The sequence below is a fragment of the Balearica regulorum genome, chromosome 4, assembly GCF_011004875.1.
Source record: "Balearica regulorum gibbericeps isolate bBalReg1 chromosome 4, bBalReg1.pri, whole genome shotgun sequence".
Taxonomy (NCBI): Eukaryota; Metazoa; Chordata; class Aves; order Gruiformes; family Gruidae; genus Balearica; species Balearica regulorum.
The window spans coordinates 34,690,048-34,708,153 of record NC_046187.1 but is presented as its reverse complement, the minus strand read 5'-3'; the positions used below and the strand labels follow the sequence as shown (position 1 = coordinate 34,708,153).

The 18,106-nt window shown below is 38.8% G+C and overlaps 1 protein-coding gene across 1 annotated transcript in view; it reads left to right on the top strand.

The window, feature by feature from the left end:
• The window catches only part of DCHS2 (dachsous cadherin-related 2), a 125,249-nt gene that overhangs the window by 89,897 nt on the left and 17,246 nt on the right, over positions 1–18,106 (top strand). The window contains exons 9-14 of the mRNA XM_075750684.1: positions 988–1,828; positions 2,779–3,018; positions 8,222–8,356; positions 8,601–8,810; positions 10,059–10,916; positions 16,797–16,907. Of these exons, the coding sequence (XP_075606799.1) occupies positions 988–1,828; positions 2,779–3,018; positions 8,222–8,356; positions 8,601–8,810; positions 10,059–10,916; positions 16,797–16,907 (2,395 nt within the window). The remainder of the gene's footprint in view (positions 1–987; positions 1,829–2,778; positions 3,019–8,221; positions 8,357–8,600; positions 8,811–10,058; positions 10,917–16,796; positions 16,908–18,106) is intronic.

The following is an 18,106-nucleotide window of genomic DNA, read 5'->3' as shown; positions in this document are numbered from 1 at the left end:
GACTCATTTTTATTTGTTAAGAATACCCAACAGGATTCTGAGTTGTCTTGCAAATAGATGATATTTGTGCTTTAGTAGGACGTCATTATGAACACTGGAAAAGAGAAGGAAAATATCCAGGTAGGCAGAATATGAGGAGGGACTGAAAGTGGGAGAGAAATAAACTAAAATATCTCTTAGATATTTCTTTTTCTCCACTATGTTACTCTATTTTCTAAATTCTGTTTCTGTAACGTAGCATAAGGATAGCTCATTCCTTTAGGCTGGTTTATACAGGGCTGCTCTGCACGGGAATGTAAAATCCAGCGTGTGCTCTTTCTGCAGCGAGCCACCTGCAGTTCATCAAACCGCAGCAGGGCTGCTTTGTCCAGACCGCCTGTGCACTCCTGTGTCACAGACTGAATGTCACTGAGCCTGCTATTGTCATGTCACCCAAAAGATGCTTAATTTTGGATAACTTGGAAAAATGCTTCAGCCAAGACAAGGCAAATACAGTTCCCACAGTTAAAGAGATTCTTTCATTTTAAAGCATGAACTTGAAACGCTGCAGCAATCCATAATGCATGAAACTCTGCGATGAAAAAATCAGCTGCTTGTGTTTGGCAAACTGCATAACATACCATGCTTTGTCACCTTGTCCCTGTGATGCTGTCTATGCAGAAAGTCAGTTGAAGTGCTTCAGAGTAGGGACAGAGGTAGCAGTATTCAAGTCATCAGTTTTTGGATGCCTGTGATTCAGAGGATGAGAGACAATCTTGTCCCTTTTTTAATGTGGGAATGAAAGATACAGTTATGGAATGACTGGCCAAGGACTATTTGAATTCTTACAGAGCAGGTTGAGTTTGCTTTTCTGGCTTTGAGGCATGCTTAGGATAAAGATAGTCACAAATAATAACTTATTAAACTCTCAATTAAGGAAAACCATTTTCATTACACTATTCATGATAACAATGGGAAAATATTGCAGTCTTTGTGCTTTTGTTACAGGTAGTCCCGCTTCCCAATGGGAGATCTGTCTTCTCTCAAGATTTCAAGCACTTTGTCGTACCTGAAAATTTTAAACCTGCACAAGTGTTGAATTCTCTTAAGTGGCCTGATAATCATCTAACAACTAACAGGAAACTGCATTTCAGTATCACTAAAGATGATGATGATGTTCATTTTGAAATAGATAGCTTGACAGGAGACCTTTTTCTTTCCAAGGAACTTGACTATGAAACAGCTTCACACTTCCTTTTGCAAGTTATTATAAAGGATTATAATAATAATCCTCCACAGAATAATACTGTCTTCCTAAGTATCGATGTAGAAGATCAGAATGATCATTCTCCATATTTTCAAGATGACTTTGTAGTGATTGGCATAGAGGAAAATGTACCTGTTGGCACTCTGGTTTACACATTCAATGCAAAAGATGGGGATGGCAGTTTTCTGAACAGCAAAATACAGTATTCCCTGGAAATGAGAAACGGAGGTGAAAATCCATTTCTTATTCACCCTTCATATGGCACGTTGACCACAGCTTTTCCACTAGACAGGGAGATTACTCACTCTGTGATCCTTACGGTGTCTGCAGCAGACCAGGCAATAAATCTGACTGATCGCAGACTTGATTCCCTGGCTGCAAAAATTGTTATTTTAGATATCAATGACAACAGTCCCAGTTTTACATCTTCACCTCTTTCCTATGTCATGGAGGATGTGGAGGTGGGCTTCTTTGTGCACCGCATAATTGCAAAGGATCCTGATGAGGGAAGAAATGGAGAAGTTACATATCACATTCTTTCAGGCAATGAAAACAAATCATTTGTATTGGATAAAACTACAGGTACTGTAACTCCTGTTCTCTGGTGTTTCTTGTATTGTGTTTCTCAGGGTAATATTTAGGAGTGCATACAATGCAATACTGAAGTACAACATTACTATGGTATTCTACCCAGGTGACTTATCGTCCTCAGGGGTGATTACCTCATGCAGAGCACCACACCAGTACTATGTACAGTAGACAAGCTCAGTGAGCCTCAGCTCAAAAATTTCTGCATGGCTCTATTACTGTGTTGCGTAGATGTACTGGAGCGCCTTCCAATAGTGCATTAAGGAATGTGGGAAGAAAGTATGTGCAGTGAAATACTTTATTCTGATTTTTGCATGATGCATACTTAAAGCATGTGCACACATATGTTGCTACATGTATGCACGAGGAAAGGCAAAGTCAAGATCAAGGAATGTGCATTATACTGTGGGTGGAACATGTTCAATGGAGGCTCAAAGTGCTGATGAATTTCATTCTTCAGCCCCCTGAAATTCTCTGGTTCCTGAATGAGTTCTGGAACTAATATATCATCTGCACACAAATGCAAATCTCGCCATAATATTTGTAATATTTTCTGGTTCTTACTCTGAATTTGAATCCATTATGTGATGCAGCTGTCACTGATTTGCAGAGCTGCTAATTGCATAACTTATGTGCAAAAGACAACAAATATTTAAGTTAAATAAAGTTAAAAAGTTAAGCCCAGAGTTCAATAAAAAGGAATCTCTGAACTTCACTTGAATATTGTATGAATCCCAGTTTCCCTTGATGTCAAAATTTAGTGTTTCTGGGCCAATTAGCAGTGTAAAGGGAATCAAAGATAATAATTGACTCTGAAGTCTGGAAGCCTTACAGCAGTGGCACAGCATGCATGGTGATGCTACATTGAAGCTGTGAGTGCTGGAACAATTGGGATCCTAACCTGGACCAGAATACTTTTCTAATACCTTCTTCCTTTATAATAGGACTCCTAACTACAGCCCAGCTTCTGGACCGTGAGATTCAGGAGCGCTACAGTTTGACAGTCATGGCTCTTGATGACGGCAGCCCTGCTCTGTCCACCACGCAGGTTCTAACCATCGTTGTTCTTGATGTGAATGATGAGACCCCGATATTTCTGAAGCAACTTTACGAGACTGCAGTTCGTGAAAACGAAGACCCAGGAGAGTTTGTCATAAAGGTGGAAGCCGTGGACAGAGATGCAGGTAACTTATGTCCTTTCACTATTCATTTCATTATGGACCATAGTAGACCAATCAAATCTTGCTGCCTGCTGTGTTTGCCTGTACAGCCATTGTGCTTTTGCCAAGATAATCTGAGTTTTGAGTTTCAAAACATGCCTGCTGGTTCAGATCCTCAACATTTATTCAGGGCTTGGAGGTATTCTGACTTGCGTGCTGGCCTAGCTTCAGCTCTGACTGGTATATTGAATGTAAAATGCACACTTGGATGATGCGGGGTACCTCAGCGTACTGTTGCTTTCATGTGAAGATTGCCAGTGTGCCTTGGTTATAAATCGGCAGTGTTCAACTCAGTTAAAGTTAATACTTGAACGTTTTGTTGCTCTCAGAGCATTTCCAGTAGTTTTTAAAGAGTTTACTAGACAGGGTCCTGGGTTTGTAACGTAACATGCAAATGTGCACTAATATTTTTTGACCAGAGAGGGGCACTGTCATCCAAGATTTTCCAGCTAGTTGAGCTATGAAGGGGTCATGGAAGCCGCTCTGAGATTCAAATATGATTTTACATGCGTAAAAATGTTAATGCATTGCTTTTCAAACATACACAGAATGGATAAGTAAGAAGGGGTGGTTCGTCTGCTCTTTGAATCACAGGTAAGGACTTAAACGTGAGAGAGTCTTTGCTAAACAACAAAAAGTTCCCTCCAGTTCTTCAATTACCTGCTCTTTTGAAATATCTAAAATGTATATGATGTTACAGGTAGTCTGTGTGCTGGAGAGAATCTTACCTTCAGTAATACCAAGCAGTATACCAGTGCATACAGTCAGTGTAACATGAAGCAGTTACACAGAGTCTGTAGTCTGCAGTAAAGATAATCTGAAAAGAGAATTAAATATTGCAATGCTGCTGCAATTGGCCCAAAGTTTGTCTCAACTCAGTGAATGACTTTCTTTTTACCCTGGATTCACTTTCTGCACATCTTTACGCTTGTTTAAGCTTATGCTATCCAAAAAATAGATAAAACAATAGATCTTGTATAATAATAATTTTCTGTATTCAGTAAGATTTGCCATTTTAATGGAGAGCACATATTGATTACAAAAGGCTAATGTGAGCTCAGTAGAGGTGCTACATAGAAGAGACATTTCCCCACAAGTATGTAAAGTATTTAGAAATTAGGAATGGGTGGGTAGCCCTGTCTTTGAAAATCGTGACAGCTGAGCAGCGTTAGTCTACCTCTGTACCTCGCTCTTCCAAGTATTCCAAGTATTTTCTTTCCTTTGTGGATCTCACTATATAAAAAAAAGGCAGTACTTGAAGTAAAAATTTGCAATAAGAGAGAAAAAAAAGTGGGAATTTGCCTGAATTCCTCTCCCTCCTTTCTCCATCCCTTATATTTATTTATTGCACATCTTGTGGGAAACACAGCAGAAGGGAAATTTTGGGAACCATTAGGAGGAGGGATTGGGGATAGCTTGGCAAGGCAGCGAGGATGGGCATGCCAAGTGTACTGGGTGGCGCAGTGTGCGCCTGCTGTGCAGACACTTTGGGCTGGAGCAGTGTTGTGGCTGATGGTTCCTTCCTGCTTTTTTTTTTTTTTTAAAGTACATTTTCCAATAACCACAGTCCTTCTGTTGGGTCTTTTTCTCACATTTGCCTGATTTGGCCTCATGTCATGTGCGTGTAACTATATTGTTCCAAACAAATACTGAAGTGATGCTCATAATGTAAGAAAACAGGATTTATATAGGAGTCATATAAATATAATGCTACTCAATTTTGTTAAATATTTTTTTGAACAGAATTTTTTAATAAGACAACTCTTCTCATGGTGTTCTTTTTTTATATCACATTTTTTACATTATTTTTATTTGGTCTTTAAATTGCAGTTCACATCCCAGTAATATTTGCATAGCCTCAGTGGAGGACTTTCCTCCCATCACAGGTTTTGTGGGTTTTTTTCATTTCATATGTTCCCTGACTAACCACAGGGAGGAATCATTTTTACTGACAATTGCAGCCATCATCAACTTCTTGTTTTATTTGTCTTTCTACTTCATTGCCTGAAAAGGGAAGAGGGAAAGCAAGTAGCTGTCACCTTCTTTGTATTTGACCCAAACTTTAAGCTTGCTTCCAGTTCAGAAGGTCTGTTTTGGGAAATCGCTACTAAAATTTTTGCTTGTAATGATTTTCTTCCATGTGGATACTCATGAAACTTCTTGTTTGGCTAACTCCCTCCTGCACATTACAAGAGCTGCACTTATCGCAACTGTGTGTTGCCTCGCTTTCTCAAAGTCCTCTTACACTGCGGGAGCTCTCCACCTGCCCCAAGGCTGGCATCTAACAGGGCAGTGCAAGTGAATACAAGTGTAAAGACATGTGTAATACAAGTAAATGTTGGAAACGAATGCACGGGAAAGCAAAGATACCCGCAGTGTATTTAAGATGGGTCAGGGGTTCACCTTCAGATATGTCTTTGCAGAAGCTGTGAATGACCTGAACTAGCTTTTGTCAAGGTCTGCTTTTGAGCAGATGTGCACCTCTGTGGTTCAGTAGTTATGTCTGGAGCCTTAGGAGAAAAATCTCTGAAGGTTAATGGGGACTGCTGCCTTAAAGTTATGAGACAGCCATTCACTAGACATTTTGTCGCACTCATATCCATGGATTATTACGGTCTTAACAACAGTAGCATTATAAAGATGAGCCTTGAGCCTAGATTTGGGGCAAGGGAGACGTTTGTTCCCATTGCTTCTTCACCAGTGTTGGCAGTAGACATAGCCAAGTGTAATGCCACCGCTGCTGCTTCAGAGAAGCCGTGGTAGCACCCTGGGAGAGCAGGGGTGGTGGGGGAATGGGAAAGGGGGCTGAAGGTTTATCCCTGGCTGCAGCTCAGGAACCATGCATTCACCCTGCCATTTGGCCCGCAGGGGCAGAGGTCCCTGCCACCAGCCGGTGTCAAGGAAGGGGCTTAGCTCCTTTTCCAGCTCATAACGCACAGGAGAAATAGTTTGTTTCTCACTTCAGTTTGTAATTTCAGCCACCAAAATGTGACTAGCACTCGTGCATAATTAACCAACAGGTTGGATCAAGTGCAGATGTGTCAGCTGCTGTGCCGTGGTATGTGAATGCGTAGAATCAACATGCTCCTCTTGGGCAGGGTGTGCAGCTTTCTCCTGCTGCTAGGTGTACACTCCTAGCAGCTGGATATGAGAAAGGAGGCAGTAAGTACTTGGGAAATAAATGTAGTTAAGGTGTCACGTATGTGTGTTTTGAGAGTTAAAAGTTTTAATTTCAACAGTGTGTGAATAGTCAACTTGGATGGCACCTGCATGTTTTTTCAGCACTGTCTGTGAATAATGTCCACTGTGAAATCTGTGGATGCACGGGGTTGAAGCAATCCAGTTGCAGGAGACCAAAGGCCAATAGTTAATATCAGCCCTGTGGTGCCATGTGGTTTTGTTGGGTTTTTTTTCTTCCATCTGTAGCATGTTGATGTTTAAGAATAGATAAATGCAGATGGAACTGTGAATATCTTTTTAAATGTAGTTGAATGGTATCTAATACAGACAGATCAGATAGCGTATTGGTAACCTTAAACTTTCAAGACATTCTCCTTGAAAGTCCTTACTGCTGTGATTTTTTTTTTTTCTTTTCTTCTGGAAGCCAGGAAGGATTTCTGTGACTCCTTTTTCCTTCTGCTGTCAGTTGTATGAATATGTCCTTCCCTTGACTTAGTTTAAGTGCAAATGCATTTGCAGTAATAATTCTTTCAATCAAATTTCAGTAGAATTGTCAACTCTTCAGCAAAGCTTTCAAAGGCAAACAAAGGAAGTCATGGACTTTAAAAAAATGTAGGCTGTTTCTTCTCTCACACTGATGTTTCTCCATCAACTCCAGTGCAGGTTGTCCTGTTTGATACTGCAGCAAATGAGAACAGGCAGGCAGTGTTTAACTCTTAATAGCAGTTTTAATATGACTAGGAGTGCTGTAGCTTTCCAGGTGCACTAACTGTCCCTGCCCTACTAAAACCTGATTGTTGGTTGGAAAAACATTGAATTATTGAATGAAATTTAAAAAAGAAAAGGAAAAAAAAAAAGGGGGGGGGGGGGAAGAAAAAACCCCAGAGCACGGTAGTACAAGCCTTTCAGGTACAATGTAGGATTAAACTCATTAAAGTTGATAATATGAGTGTGATGGAGATGACATTATGGCTCCTTCAGGACGGCATCAAAACTAGAAGATGTATGAAATAAATTATTTTATAACAATAATAGGCAAGAATGTGGAGTCACATTTCCTGCCTAACTCAGGTGGGCAACTTCTGAAAGAAGGGTTTTTAAAAGCCTATACAGTTTTAGCCTACTATTTCCTAGAGAAGGACAGGGAGGTTAATATTCCTGTACTATATACAAATGGTAGGTCTAATTAGAAACTGGATGGAATTGGCATTCAGAAAAATTCTGAGGGAGGGAAACTCTTTATCCTTCTCTTCTGGAAATGTTGCATGACTTTATAAAACCAAGCAGTATCATTTCAGAGACCAGCTACAAGTGGGAGCAGTCTAAAAGGCCTAAGATGTGCTGTGGGAATGCCCAACAAATTGGCTTTTATGCTGAAGACAACTAGAAGATGCCTACCTTATGAATTCTGACGGGACTTAGGCACCTGTCTGCTCAATATTACAAATATTTAGAAGTGGTGGACAGGCCAAGACGTGGATATTTTCTCTGAATGCTTATACTGTTCAGTGTCGTACAGTACGGAGATGCTTGCATTGACTCCAAGTGAAGTGGAGAACCAGAGCTGCCAGAGCAGCCCGGTACTCTGCCTGACATCCTGTTGAGAAATAAATTAACCACCTCGGGGAGACAAAAGACAAATGCATGAATTCCATGGCCTAAGTTAATGCTCTCTTGCACCATATGATGGTGCTGATATGTCAGCTTGTTTGGAGACAGACTCTGACTGCCAAGAAATGTTGCTGGGGTCACTTTGAGTGGCTGAAAAACTTAGGCACAAAGCAGCAGCTGGATAAGAATTTTGAAGACCCAAATTTTAAATTTTGATCTTTTGTGCTAAAGAAGAAGCAGTTACTCACTGCATTAAAAATAATTAAATCCATAACCCATTTCCTGGGGTGGAGGAGGAGAAGAAACAAACAAATATGTAGACCTGAATGTGAGGAGAGTGGCTGTGTCTAACTAAGACTTCTATTCTGCTTTTAAGGGCTGAATTCCTTGCTTCGGTATGAAATCTTACCAGGAACTGGTTATGAGAAATTCAGGATGAACTCGGACAGTGGGGAACTTGTAACAACTGCATCACTGGACAGGGAAATCCAGGAGGTTTTCAGTATCAAAGGTAACAGTGTAAAATATCTATAAGCACCCATAAAATGGGAAATGAGAATGGGTGTGGCGTTACTATCAGCACTGCCTTTTTCATGCCGTCTGAATTAGATGGGAGTGGTAAGACTTTCAAGTACAGAAGAGCACATGCTTTTCGCATAGCACAAATAACTCTCCTATTTTGCTATTATTTAGGAACATCTATTGTTGCACCCACAACCATTGTATAAAATTTGCTTTCTTTTTATTAATCTTAGTTTTGGTTCGAGATAGCGGAAAGCCATCGCTGTCGAGCACGGCGACAGTTATCTGCAAAGTGCTGGATGAAAATGATCACTCTCCCACATTTCTTCTTCCCACGTCCGAGATCCATATTCCAGAGAACCAACAGCCTTCTGTCATTTATGTTCCCCGCGCTGTGGATATGGATGCTGGCAATAATGGAGCTCTAAGATACAAAATAATTGGTAAGTTACACTCCATCATTTTGTTACTGTAAATCAGGAAGTATATAAACAGCAGCATCCAAGTTTTAGACTAGTCTTGATTTTACCAGACTTCTCTAGCTCCTGTCTTGTTCACATGCTTCTTTCATGTGGAAAAAAAAAATTATCTTTCATCCCTTTGTCAGCGTTAATAAGCACTTTCCAAGCATACTTTCAGTCTGCTTTCTGGATTTGAAATAGTACGGAAAAGAAAAACAAAAAACTACCAAGTGCTGGAAGGAGGCATTCATCACAAAGGCATAATTTTGTCCCTTTTTGTTATAGCTGCGGAAGTTCTGAATGTAAATATACCCTTGCAAATAAGTACAAGAATTAATCTAATTTTATTTATTTAATTGTATTTATTTGATTTTATTTCATGAGAGCTTCTTTCACCCAGCAATTAGTTGTCATACTTGGTTTTCATATTGCCAAACTCTCCCTGTGTGCACTATGCCAATGTAAGCTCCATAGCTGTTCAAAGTTTTCTGTAATATCTTTGCACAAATACAAGTTTGCTGTGCTTACTTTGGTTTGTGGCTCTCAGCAATAGCTCAGATGTAGGCAGATAGCTACTGTGATAACAGCCAACACATTTTTCTGTGAAGAAACAGTTATGAATTCCTTTATGTTTTCTTGGTTTTAATTTTGTGATCTTTTATGATCTTCAATTGAATTACCTTTGGTCTTTCTACATGTTATAAAGTATGTGTGCCATCGGCTGTTACTAAAAACGCTGACACTTCTGTCAACTGCTTCATATTTACCTTCCCCTCGTCATCCCCCCCCAAAACAAGACTTTGCACAACTCTTCACTTCCAAGAGACAGGTTATGGAAGACAACAAGGAGCAAGTAATTACAATTGTCAGCAATGCTTTATAGGTTTCTGGAATTTGTAACTAAGGTTGGGAAGAGGTCACTTTATGCAGCAGCATTGTTGCAGGAGATTTTATAAGGTGTGCTGTTTTGGGAAAAAAGACACCCATCTGGCAAAATAGCCACTCTGTAAATTGATATGACATTCTGTATTTACTGTCATTGCCACCCACTGATTTAAATGAAATGCAGGTTTTAATTTGTATAAGATGAATAAAATATGTGACAGGCACATGAGCGCACCAGCTGTACGAGCAATTGGATCATGTTATTGCAATTAACATAGCGATATTCACAAGGGATTCTTTTTTCAAATGCGATTGTGATTATTTTATTTTTTATGTGTTTGAAAGGTGGAAATGTTGGAGAGTACTTCACACTAAATAACACTTCAGGAAAACTGCTGGTCACTCGTAGCTTAGACAGAGAAGACGTCAGCAATTTCACTCTTGTAATTGAATGTCGTGACCTAGGCAGCCCCTCCAAAAGCTCCACTGCCCAACTCTACTTAACGGTCTTGGATGAAAATGACCACAGCCCATTGTTTGCAAAGACTCAGTATCAAATCTCCGTGAGAGAAGACCTGGGGGAAGGCTCAGCCATCCTGGACCTCTTTGCTTCTGATGAAGATGATGGCCTGAATGGCGAAGTTACGTACTCCCTCATTGACGACACCTTTGGAGCATTTGCTGTTGACAGTGTAACAGGGTCTATAATTACTACAAAGGCACTGGACCGGGAGACCAAATCCCAATATACGTTTAGGGCTGTGGCAAGTGACTCTAGCGCCCATTTGCCAAGAAGCAGCACTGTCAGGGTTGTGGTGCACATTGATGATGTCAATGACAATGATCCTGTTTTTTTGCAGAATCCTATCAGGGCCTTTGTGCCTGCTCAAACTGCTGTGAATGAGACAGTAGCCACTGTGAGAGCAGAGGACGTGGATCTAGGGCCAAATGGAGCTGTTGTTTTTAGTTTGATGGTAGCAGAAACTGTATTTCAGATCGACACAAAGACAGGTGACGTCATTCTTCAGGAGCCCTTGGCTTCCAAGGACTTCGGTACCCAGCTGCTAGTGAGAGCTTCAGATCAAGGTATCTCACCTCGAACAGCCACAGCTATGGTCATTATCTTTACAGAGGAACAAGAAGAGGAGATTTTGTTCAGCAACAGCCTGTATGAAGCAAGCGTGCCTGAGAACAGTGCAGCAGGTGGGCATTTGTGTTCTTGTGGTTGCCAATCTCCCCTCCTTTTGGAATGGTAATTGTAATGAATAGTATAGGGAAACTTTTTTCCTGTGCAGCAGCAGAGAAGAGTTAATTTGGATGAAGGAAATATCCATCTGCCCTTTTCCAGGGCACCAGAGTGAAAAAGAAGCATGCTTTGTTAGTTGGAGGCATCGTCTGGCTCTGGAGCTTGCTGCCCATGTACAACAGTGTTCCTCACACTAAACAGAAAGCTCCTGTGTCAAAGGTGGCGTGTTTCCATCCCTCAGCCTGGGAAGCCTTGAGCTTCCCAGTCAAAATGACTTTAATGATGGGTGAACAGCATTTATCCATCTCTTCACTTGTCAACACACACAAGCTCAGATGAGATGAGTGGTGTGTACTAGTTGCAACACAACATTTCTTGATTTTGCAAAACCCTTATGAACTGTAATAGCTTTCAGAGATCCTCTAAAACCTTACTGAAGTTTTGGACTTTCCACAAGAAGGAGAATGTGTGTAGGGAGGGGTGAAGGGGTGAGAAGTTTGGAGGCTGTGGTACATGGTCACTCGGACAGGCTTCTACAGTGCACCTCTACGCAGAGCCTGTGCTATTGAATGCTATCGATAGACCTAAATCACACAGTACTTACAGATTTACTTATTTTTTTTTAGTATAATGATAAGAATTACTGCTCTACTTTTTATCATTCAGAGAACATTTGTAGTTATGCCTCCTGCCAATAAGATATGGTAAGTACCTTTCCCTGCTTCAGGGGATGGGTTTATCCTAATGAGGGGCAGAGAGGAGTGTCTTGAACATTTGTCTGCCCGCAAATCCTGCTGTACAATTGACTAGACATATTTAGAGATCTGACCTGCACTATATTCTTGATTCAAACACTGCCTCATGAGGTTCACCTTGAACAAGTAATTTATCCTCTTTATAGTTCAAATTTCCCTCAGTAAAATGAAAGCAATATTCCTTTGTATCCTAAGGGTATCGTGAGACTAGTAAATTCTTAGATCTTAAGTAACAGCCTATATATTTGATTAGGAATTGGTAAAAAGAAATGTGTTAATTTTGGAAAAGCAATCAATACTCTCAGATAATTGCAAACAGAATAGAGAGCTAAGGGTGAAGATGGCTGTTGCAGTAATTACTGCTGTGATTACTCACCCATTCCTTCCTCTATGCCTGTTTGGGACTACAAGCCAAATTTTCAGCAGTGTATTTTAAGATAAAGATAATGCTGTGGTTGTTACTGATGTTTCAATTAACAGATTGAAAATAGGCAATAAGGTGACTTTTTTTTTAATTAAATTACTTTTTTAACCATAGATGAAATGTTTTGGGTTCAGGCTATTTTTAGAGTTGTGATGAGTGATCAAGCCACCAAGTTAGAGCATCCTTCTAACTCTCTTGCTGTCTGTCAAAAACCGTGGGATTTTGGAAAAAGTAGAAGGCTTCCAACAGGAAAAAGTGGAGCGTTCAGTGGCCTGGTGGTTAAAACACGCTTCTGAAATATGACAGGTGTAGATTCAGGCCTCCTCAGGCAGAGTAGCATTTCCCTTTCACTCCATAGAGACCAGTCTGAGTACAAAACCTATGGGATAAGAAGTTCTTTGAAGTTCTTTAAAGTTCTTTAATTTTATTTTTTTAAACCAGTGCTTCATTTATTGCTTCTATTACAAACATACACAAAAAAATCCCTAAACACATTTGTCCTGAAATTTAAAAAATGCTTTTTGTTTGATCAATTTGACCAGGATTTACAAGTAGTTTTAGACACCTTAAAAATGAAATTTTTATGAATGTGAGTCACAGATACCTCAAGGCCTCCAAACCTTGTTTTACTAGCATCAGCACTGTACAGTAATTAATCATCTGTTACTTTGCGCGGGAGAGTCTGCCCTTTGGGAATTGCTGCTTTCAGAAGATACAGTTTGGAAGTCACAGCAGTGTGTGTTAATCTCTCATTTTCTGTCTTTTCATTGATCTACCCATTGAGAGTCAGTTTACGGGGGCCTTGATCCTAGGTGTCCGGAAAGCGCGGAGACCAGGGTGTTTCCAGAGGTGAGCCCTGGGCTCAATTTTTGTCTCTCCCTTGCTGCAGCAGGCTTGTATTTTCAGAAAGTATCATGAGAACTTTCCCCATGGTAAGGTCAAGGCCCTGGGGTTTCACTCTTCTCGAGAGAGATGAGATTAACCTGCATTAATCCTGCATTAAAATTTCTTTCTAGTTAAGAAAAAAATAAGAGGGAAGATAGGTTTTGTTAGGAAACATGTATTGATTTAAAGAAAGAAAACATAATTGAGAGCTTTATGGGAATAGAGAAGCTAATCTGATCCTAAATGTAGATACATTCATGGGTCAGGCTAGACAATCCAGCCTGAAATCATGGAAATGCCCCAAGGACCTGAGGTAGCAGAATGCCATAGTCAGATTGTTCTCCCATTCAATCTATAGAAAATATAAATAAGATTCAATTTAAGTTGTTTTGATTAAAGGAAATTTAGCAAAGCTTCAGAGTAAACAGGAGGGTTTCATCCCAAAATTTTAGTTTGTATATTTAATGAAAGTCTATTTGCTAAGAAGATCAAATTCTTTTAAGAGAATGATGGATTTTACCAAATACTAATACTGTTTTGGCTCTGTTTGTAGCATTTTCTTATTTATATAAGCATAAGTAAATATCAAATATTTTACATTTCAGTGGGGGAAAAAGCATGATTATAATTAAAACTCTCATAGAAGTTACTTACAGGATATATGTGATCCTGGGACCTCTACAAGTATGAATGGTACCAGTGTATTCAGTCCAGGGGAGATTTACATTACGTACTGATTATTTGTAGAACTGGTATTAATAAATGTGGCTTTTCCTCCTAATTTTATTCTACCTTAACTAATAGAGTGGGAAAACTCTAAGTTTATTTTTAAAAGAATAAAAAAATCTGAATAGTATAAATAACGAAAGCCAAAGCCAAGGGTCCTTAGTTTTAATTTAGTCTAAACTCGTGAATTGGGTGAATGCCTCAGGAATTGGTCCTTGTGGTCAGATTTTCTTTAAGTGTTTGACCTCCAAGTTTAATGACCTTCAGAAAATCCTGTTCTACTTTTTGTTTAATATTAAATATTTAATGTCTTTAGATATTATAAACTGCATTACAACAGGCACTTAGAAGCCAGTCAATAAATAATCAAGTCACTGAGGTCTCCAGAGGGTAAGAAACCTTTACTATTCACCAGGCTTTCACTTGAAGGGTTGTTTGCATAGCACTTCCTTGGAGACAGATTCACCAGTAAAACTTGTTGACTCTTGTATTTTTTTTTTTTCCTAATAGATAGAAAATACATAGCCTCTTATTCTCTAAAGGCATCTCTTACTCTTTGTGCTCAGTTAGCTTTTTCTTTCATGAGCAATTAAGAGGTCTCAAGAAATAATGGCAAGGATGAACTGGGGTTAATGACAAAGGAGGGGAAAAGAGACTACTATAATGAGTACTGAAGGGAGAAAAAAAACAATGATATAGTGATATGGTAGCTTAGTTCTGGAGTATGTTATGAACTAACGCAGAGTACAGCAAATGTTTTTGAACCTATTTGGTCAGGTAGGCAAATACTGTCCACGCTGCCATGCTTCAGTTTCAAGTCAGCAGGCATAATATAAAGGTTGGTGTGTAGGCTATTTAAAGCAGTTTGAGATACTTTCAAATGCAATCAGGTTGTCTGTCATTGAACCGAAAAAAAACCCCTAAATGTAAACATTTAAAATCACTCTTCACTTCCTTTAGTATTCTTAACTAATTCAGCAGTTGATTGCATAGCATTTCAAACCAATCTGACTGCTTTCTGCTATGATCCTGATCTCCCTTCTTCCTTGCACTGCCTTTAGTGCCGATTTCATCATCGTCATGCCATTTCAGTGTGCTTTGCAGCCAGAAAGCTACCTTCCTCTTCATTTTCTCCAGGTTAAGTGTTACATGTTTTGACCTCTGCTTGAAGCAGTATTTGAATGACATATACTTGAAATTGCAAGCTCCAACAGATGGGTACTGTCTTGCACTATTTACCTGTATAGGGCCTGTTTGTGTCACAATAGACCTCAGAGTTTGGGCATATTTTTTTGACAATGAACTGTAAAAATTTGCTGTTTGAATGAGTCATTTTCTGTGAAACTTAACAGAAACAGGAAATTTTTCTCTGCCAAAAAGAAGTTGTAAACAATGTTAGCTACATGAAGAATATGAAACTTAAAGGATTAGGATGTGAGGACCCAGAGCAACAATTTATTAACCTAACCCCTGAAAAATAGGGATTCATGTAGAAATGCTCCTGCTTCCTTTATTTCTGGTAGTTTTTCTTCTTAAACACACAAGCAAACAAACAAAAAAGACTGCTGACAGCATTAGAAGATAAATAGTGACATTCTTCGGACCTTGAATTTTTTTCTTATGTTTAACTCTGCTCTGAGGATGCTATGAATGATTGCCCTTGCAGGCTTTTGCAGTAAATCAAAGTTGCTCAGCAATAAAATTCAACCTACAACCCCCTATTTTAGGTCCTAAAACAACCAACAGTGCAGTGTTCATATCAGTCTTTACCTGTTGGACTGTTGGATCTTACTTCTAGAACTTTTCTAGTAAATATCCCGTAAAGATGTTAACTAGTACAGAAAATTACATCTGTCAAAATTGGCATGCTTTGCTTTTGACAGTCAGATTTTAGGAGCAAATAACAAAGCACTTAAAACATAATTTCCCTGTTTTAAAAATCAATAAGTAACAATGCTAAAATTAAAAAAGGTAGCAGATAGTTGTAGGAGCGTGTTTCCTCTCATTTTTACATTAAAGATAAAGTCCTTTCCTCTAACATCCAGGACACTGAGTGTGAACAGCATGCCCTTGGTAATGTAATAAAATACCTAGTTGTCTGTAATGCTGTTTGGAAGAGTTCAGGTTGCACAGTAACCTCACTCCATCACAGTTGCATGGAATCAACTAGTTAAAACTAGTTGCATGGAATTAAATAGTTAAAATCCATTAAAATCAATTGCCATATATGCTAAACAATTTCATAACTCACTTGAAAAGAACAATTATTTGAAAATCTTGATAATGCTTTTCAAACTTGCTACTTTTTTGTTACATGTTATGATTCTGAGCAGGATAATGTATTCAGTTCCACATTTTTACTCTAATCCTATTTCAAACAGAATTTTTATTTTGTGACTCTTGTATGCTATATTAAATTATTGAACTTTTCATGGAATTTGAATTCTGCTTGAATTGGCATATAGCTATGCGTGCAGTTTCATCTCTGTTAAAAGATGGCTAATTAAAATTTTTAAAAATATTTCATTAAAAATACTGTTCAAAAATCCAAATTAAATTGAGATAAATGAAGGAAAAATAAACTCTTTATGATGATTCAGGAGTAACATGCTTTCCTATGATGCACAAAAAAAGGACTATTTTCCTTAAAAGAGTTGATGAAAAGATGAGATGTAAATGACCAAAGACAGCATAACCTGAATAGAAAGAATACATATGACTTCAGGTAAGAGGTAATTCCGGTGGTACGTGGGAGTTTACAATTAGGAAGGGTTAAAGCTCATCATTTTATTTAGACAGGTGATGAAGTTGTGATAAGATGAGTAATTTACTGGGCAAGGAGGGATAGACGGTGCCTTGCCTAAGGAGTTGTAATGCAATTAGTCATGGAGCAATTGTTTTTATTGTCTACTATTTTAATTCATTAATAAGTACCTAGCCTAGTACATAGGTGGCTGGCTGTGCATCTGCTATTAATCACATTTATGTAAAATCAGAATAAAACCTTCTAAAATGGACGTGATGAAAATGTCTTATTGCTTCCATAGGTACATCACTTCTAACTGTAGAAGCTTATGAACGCAAATTTACAGGAGAAAACATAAAATACAGCATCTTCAGCAACAAGGAAAGCATATTCTCCATACACCCTGCTACAGGTACATTTCTATAACTTTTTTTCAAGTGTCTATGTGTAGCTTAAAGAGTGTGGTCTCTAAAATACAGCAAGTTTCTACCGTAAGAACAAGGGATAGATAGAGTATTATTCTCCTGTTACAATTAATAAATCATTAGTAAAACCAGGGATGAGGAGAGACCTGCACTATTGTAAACTTGATGTGGAAAGAAATTGAACTCCAGTATACCTGTTTAAAAGACTCAGCTCTGATTAACTATTGATCACCAGGTGTTGGGAGTTGATAAACTACTGCTTTGTGATCCAAGCTGAGACTCCGTCTTGTTTCTCATCATAAAGTTGCCTAAAAACTCAATAAACAAAATCCTTCAAAACACTCCTACTGTAGGAAGCATTAGACCCTTGTTGATTTTATTAATATTAATTGAAGTGCAGCCTTTCAGGACTTTTTAAGAGCAGTTCTTACCTCAGCATTAATTTTGACACCAGTGTCTCTCTACCCATTGTAGAACTGTTTTAAGCTATATTGATGCCCTTGTTTCAGGCTAAGCTTGACAAGTCTGAAAGTCAAGTTTGTTTGGTTTTTTGGCAATTGTATCTGCATTCTGCAGCAAGTCTGATTTCATCTGCCTTTCAGTCAGGAACTTCGGATGTCAAGAGAGTGGTGTGTTCCCCGTGTGCATTTATGTGCTCTCTTCTAAGGCATGTAAGAGAGAGAGCATAGCTACAATGGTTGCTTCTCAACTTCTAAACATGTGCAACAAAAGAGTTTGCCTTCTGCATAGCTGTAGTCTTTCTGGCATGGCATAGTCACTGTAAGCAGTTTTCCTCAGAAATAGTGTAAATAGTTTGTACTCTTAACAAATGGCTTTCTCCCTGAGTTCCTGGAGGCTTTAATCCCTGGTTATTCTGATGTCTCCAGGCATCAGGTGGTATACTCCTGTAAAGCTATCATGTTCGATGCTGATGGGCAGTTAAAATTATTTTGTTTTGTTTAGATGAGGGGCACTTAAAGTGCATACACTTGATTTCCAAGTCCTTATTTCACTGAAATAAAGCTAGAAAGATTAATCTTAAAGAATATCAAGACAAGTTTATCCCCAAGGAAGTGAATCTTCTCCAATATCACCTCCAAAAAAACAAAAAAGAAGAAAAAAAATAATCTGATTTTCCTGGGTTTTTTTGTTGTTTTGGTTTTTTTAATCAAGCCAGGCTGAAAAT